General features: G+C 45.5%; 1 protein-coding gene across 1 annotated transcript in view; it reads left to right on the top strand.

Annotated features, from left to right (window-relative positions):
* LOC126417140 (proline-rich protein HaeIII subfamily 1-like) overlaps positions 1-5,410 on the top strand; it is a 45,829-nt gene extending 40,419 nt beyond the window's left edge. The window contains exon 4 of the mRNA XM_050085036.1: positions 5,157-5,410. Coding sequence (XP_049940993.1) covers positions 5,157-5,410 — 254 coding nt within the window. The remainder of the gene's footprint in view (positions 1-5,156) is intronic.
* Positions 5,411-6,000: the final 590 nt, after the last annotated feature.

Here is a 6,000-nt window from a genome sequence, read left to right on the forward strand (position 1 = left end):
AAAAAGGCATTTCTGGTCAAGAGAAGTCTACTAATATCAAATACCGGCCTTAATTAGAGGAAGAAATTTCTGAGGATGTACGTCTGGAGTACAGCATTGTATGGTAGTGAAACATGGACTGTGGGAAAACCGGAACAGAAGAGAATCGAACCATTTGAGATATGGTGCTATAGACGAATGTTGAGAATTAGATGGACTGATAAGGTAAGGAATGAGGAGGTTCTACGCAGAACCGGAGAGGAAAGGAATATGTGGAAAACACTGATAAGGAGAAGGGACAGGTTGATAGGACATCTGCTAAGACATGAGGGAATGACTTCCATGGTACTAGAGGGAGCTGTAGAGGGCAAATACTGTAGAGGAAGACAGAGATTGGAATGCGTCAAGCAAATAATTGAGGACGTAGGTTGCAAGTGCTACTCTAAGATGAAGAGGTTAGCACAGGAAAGGAACATCAAACCAGTCAGTAGACTGATGACCAAAAAAAAAAAAAAAACACCACGATCCTCGTGTCAGCTTACGAGCTGTTGCTGCAGTCGCTGGTGTCAGTCTCACTTCTGTATGGCGTATAGTACACGGCCATATGTTTCACCCGTACCGCCAGTCACTGACCCAGGAGCTGTATGGGAACGATTTCCGTGGGAGGGATACATTCTGTGAATGGGCCATGTTTAATTTCACGCTGGAGTCTTTACAAGGTGTTATGTTCTCTGATGAGTCTATGTTCACAAATTAAGGTGCAGTGAATCACCATAACGAGCACTACTGGGCCGCAGACATCCACGGTGGGTACGACCTGTCGACTGGCAACGTAGGTGGTCTATTAACGTATGGTGTGGAATCCTTGGGGATGAAATCATCGGTACACCCTACTTCCCAGGTACACTGACAGGTGAGTTATATCGTGCGCTTACAGTCGACAGTTTGGGTAGTCTCCCTGAATATGTGTGTCTCCACACGAGAGTCCATATGTGGGTGGAGCACGATGGTCACCCAGCCCATTTTGCGCGTGCTGTTGTCGAAGAACTAAACAACAGGTTTGCAGGAAGGTGGTTGGAATGCCATGGTCCTCATTCATGGCCCGCAAGGTCGCCTGATTTAGCAGAATGAGATTTCTTTTTGTGGAGATATCTAAAGGATTGTGTTTATGTCACTGAGCCCACATCCCCAGATCTAAAACGGCACATCGAGGACACATGTTGCTCCATGACACCAGCGATGTAACATTTCGTCCGCAGATCCCTTAAAGGCGCATTGCATTGTGCATTCAGGCACATGGACGCACATTTGAACATCTCATTTAAATCGACTTCCCACCGCCAGAACATCCATCACCCACCACACAGACATGTAATATGTACAGCGTGTGGAATCTGCCCCTGACACTTTGAAGGGTTGTAGCTCCCAAGCTAAGAGTGACAGGAATGCAATTTAAATTGGTGTATACAAAGCTGTTGTTCCTGATTCCAGTGCCAGATAGACACAACTATTGTTTCATTTAAAAATTATATTTTTTTGCTGCAACTCTCTGGATAATAACATAATAAACTATGTTCATAGCGCTGCAGACAGTGGAACGTTTCTTATGGTGACCTACCGCAATAAATATTTCCGTCGTCATTACTTCGTAACTAACAGAGGCAAACACATTTAGTGAAACATCCTGTATATTGATGAAAATATTATAGCACTATTGCAATCTCTTTATGGAGACGTGGATACTCTATCTGAAGATAGCATCGTAAACGTCCTTGACAGTTGGAACGTCAAAGGTATTTGTGTTTGAAACGGGAATTATACTGCAGATAGGACAGTTACATCTGCACATGCACAGAGGCACTTTCATCATCTCGAAAACAGTTTCAAAACTGATATGAGACTGGCAGTGTCCTAAAAACATTTAGGATACTATTGCAGGGCCACAATTAATTCTTCAAACCTCGCATTTCCCTTAAAGCCAGGTGAGCTTAGGGAAATGGACTGTCTATGAGAGAACATGTCCCTTCTATAACGTCTTTTTCTTGTTAACTGCATCCCCATAAATTGTGAAAGAAGCTACCTTGCAATAAAAAAATTATGTATTTGGGAATCAGGCAGTATCGCAAGGGATGGTAGAAGCCGGAAATAAAGTGTGAGCAGAAGAGAGCAAACGACAAGAAACACTGGAAATTTCATAGTATACAAGGGCGTTGATAATGAGCTAGGCTGACAGAGTTACCAATGAAAAGGCGTTGAGGAACAATAGAAGTCACCAGATCTCTCTGGATACAAATCTAGACAAGAATAACCGACTCGTAGGACACACTTTAGGACAGAATGAAGTTATTGGAACAATAGGAGAAGGGTCTATTGAGGGGAGGAATAGCACAGAACGACCATGGTTGTCATACATGCACAAATTCTAAGATGTGCTGCGTATGTGTAAATGCAGAGCGAAACAGACAGAAGGGAATATGTGACATTGTAGTGCCTGTATTCTTTAGAAGTACGATGCAATGTTTCTTTCAGAAATGCATGCATGTCTGGAGGAACAGGCAGTACGGCAACTACAGCCGTTATGAAGTTCATGAAATGTAGTGGCAGTTACAAATATGGACGACAATCAGCTGTGTAATGTAATGACAACAATGAAAATTTGTGTAGGACCGGGACGTAACCCTGGATATCCTGGTTACAGCTAGTGGTCACATTACCATTAGGCTATTTATGCATGTTTCATGGCCAAACACAAAGTTCAAATGGCTCTGAGCACCATGGGACTTAACATCTATGGTCATCAGTCCCCTAGAACTTAGAACTACTTAAACCTAACTAACCTAAGGACAGCACACAACACCCAGCCATCACGAGGCAGAGAAAATCCCTGACCCCGCCGGGAATCGAACCCGGGAACCCGTGCGTGGGAAGCGAGAACGCTACCGCACGACCACGAGATGCGGGCACACAAAGTTCCATATGTGGTCATAGATGTATCTACGACCTGCATTCCTACATCCATTAGGTACATTCCAGTACAGGAGACATAATTTAATTGAAAGTCGCTTTTCTGATGTTGGCTGATAAATACTTCTCAACAACATAGGCACTATAGTTAGTTAGTTATCCACCGACGCCAAACAAGCGACTTTCAACTAAACGGTCTCCCCTGTACGGGAATATACATAACGAACGTATGAGTCCCCGTTATAGGCATATGGTTAACGACACATGAAAGTTTCTGTCTGGGCCGCATGGGGTAGCTGAGCGGTCTAGGGCGCGTTGCCACGATTCGCGCCGCTCTCCCCGTTGGAGGTTCGAGTCCTCCCTTGGGCATCGCTGTGTCCGTTGTCCTTAGTGTAAGTTAGTTTAAGTTAGATTAAGTAGTGTGTATGCCTGGAGACTAGGCAAGATGACCTCAGCAGTTTAGTCCCATTGAACTTACCACACATTTGATAATTTTTTCGGTCTGGCTATGAAGCATACACTGATAGGCAACCACTCGCGATTAACAGGAAATATGGGTTCGAATTCCGGCCGGCACAGATTTTAGCTGTCATTCCATTATAAGCTTGATGGTTGTGTGTATACGCAACTGTGAATACATTTCATGTAAGGATATAATGGTGTACTGCTGCAGTCCAAACGGTTGAACTCTGAGGAATCCAATGATTATGATTTATTTGTTCATGAGACCCAGAAAATATTAGATACAGGCTCCCAGGTAGATGCTATTTTTCTTGACTTCCGGAAGGCGTTCGATACAGTTCCGCACTGTCGCCTGATAAACAAAGTAAGAGCCTACGGAATATCAGACCAGCTGTGTGGCTGGATTGAAGAGTTTTTAGCAAACAGAACACAGCATGATGTTCTCAATGGAGATACGTCTACAAACGTTAAAGTAACCTCTGGCGTGCCGCAGGGGAGTGTTATGGGACCATTGCTTTTCACAATGTATATAAATGACCTAGTAGATAGTGTCGGAAGTTCCATGCGGCTTTTCGCGGATGATGCTGTAGTATACAGAGAAGTTGCAGCATTAGAAAATTGTAGCGAAATGCAGGAAGATCTGCAGCGGAAAAGCACTTGGTGCAGGGAGTGGCAACTGACCCTTAACATAGACAAATGTAATGTATTGCGAATACATAGAAACAAGGATCCTTTATTGTATGATTATATGATAGCGGAGCAAACACTGGTAGCAGTTACTTCTGTAGAATATCTGGGAGTATGCGTGCGGAACGATTTGAAGTGGAATGATCATATAAAATTAATTGTTGGTAAGGTGGGTACCAGGTTGAGATTCAGTGGGAGAGTCCTTAGAAAGTGTAGTCCATCAACAAAGGAGGTGGCTTACAAAACACTCGTTCGACCTATACTTGAGTATTGGTCATCAGTGTGGGATCTGTACTAGGTCAGGTTGACAGAGGAGATGGAGAAGATCCAAAGAAGAGCGGCGCGTTTCGTCACAGGGTTACTACGTAAGCGTGATAGCGTTACGGAGATGTTTAGCGAGCTCAAGTGGCAGACTCTGCAAGAGAGGCGCTCTGCATCGCGGTGTAGCTTTCTGTCCAGGTTTCGAGAGGGTGCGTTTCTGGATGAGGTATCGAATATATTGCTTCCCCCTACTTATGCCTCCCGAGGAGATCACGAATGTAAAATGATAATTTTCTCGGTCTGGCTGAGAAGCACGGAGGCTTTCCGGCAGTCGTTCTTCCCGCGAACCATATGCGACTGGAACAGGAAAGGGAGGTAATGACAGTGGCACGTAAAGTGTCCTCCGCCACACACCGCTGGGTGGCTTTCGGAGTATAAATGTAGATGTAGAAATGTAGATGTAGATGTAGGAGCAGCAAAAAAATGTTCAAAGGTCGTCAGTCCCTAAGGTTACACACTACTTAACCTAAATTATCCTATGGGAAAACACACACACCAATGCCCGAGGGCGAACTCGAACCTCAGCCGGGACCAGCCGCACTGTCCATGACTGCAGCGCCCTGACCGCTCGGCTAATCCCGCGCGGCTTAGGAGCAGCAATGGACGGCTTATAGTAACAGAGGAACAAATAGTGTCATGTGAGTAGTCTCATAAGAAAAAGGCAAGGGTCTAGTGGTGTGTGTAACCGAGCTGTAACGGTGATGCGCGACGTAGATTCGCTCGTTCCTTTTTTGCGGTAACAGGAGTAGGGAGGCGAGGCTGTGTGGCGCGGTCCGAGGGCGGCACTTGGCACGGCTGCGACCTGCGGCCACTTCCGGCTCATCAATTAGGACCGCCGCCCGGGGGCGGCCCGTTGTCCGCGACGCGAAGGCTCGTAGCTTTCTTAACGTTGGCTCCTTCCACGGTGGGCGGCGGCAGACCGCATCCTGCAAACCACTGCTCGCTGAATGTACTGCAGCGCCGACGGAAGCGTGAAATGGGCCATGATCCTAGATAAACTAGGGCGTTCTGGCTGCACGCAGCACTAAAGCTGGAACACCCTCGATCTCACCTCTTCGTGAACTGTGTAAGCACGCCTGACAAAAAATTGTCCCATCGTCTCAATCCCAGGAGATACTGCGTAACACTGCCTGCAATCGTCACATTGATCCCAGTTTGGTGAGAAAGTGACTTAACAAGTTTCTTCAGGTAACACCACAACTCGCTAAACCCAGCTGTCGGTGGTTAGATGCCGTAGAGCAACAAAGCTCCGGGGATGTTATTGCTACATTCCAAATTGTCACAGATATTATCGATGGAGTGTTGATAGGGTGTTTTAGTTGGACAAAGTGCTATAGGAATCCCGAGTGTTCACCAAGTGGGGAGTGTACACATGGAGCCCCTGTCAACAAGGCCGTTGTCAGTAGTAGTAGTAGTTTTATCCATCCGTAGAAACTTTTTTGCAAGGATATAGGACATGTCAAAGTATTTACATGTTTAGAGCAATTTAAAATAACTTAATTCGTATCATCATCATCAGCCAATTCAATCATTAAATGATGTGGCCTCTTCGAGTTGTGGATTCAGGTAGGCTTTCAGCAGTCTTCT

Source organism: Schistocerca serialis, chromosome 8 (assembly GCF_023864345.2).
Source record: "Schistocerca serialis cubense isolate TAMUIC-IGC-003099 chromosome 8, iqSchSeri2.2, whole genome shotgun sequence".
Classification (NCBI taxonomy): domain Eukaryota; kingdom Metazoa; phylum Arthropoda; class Insecta; order Orthoptera; family Acrididae; genus Schistocerca; species Schistocerca serialis.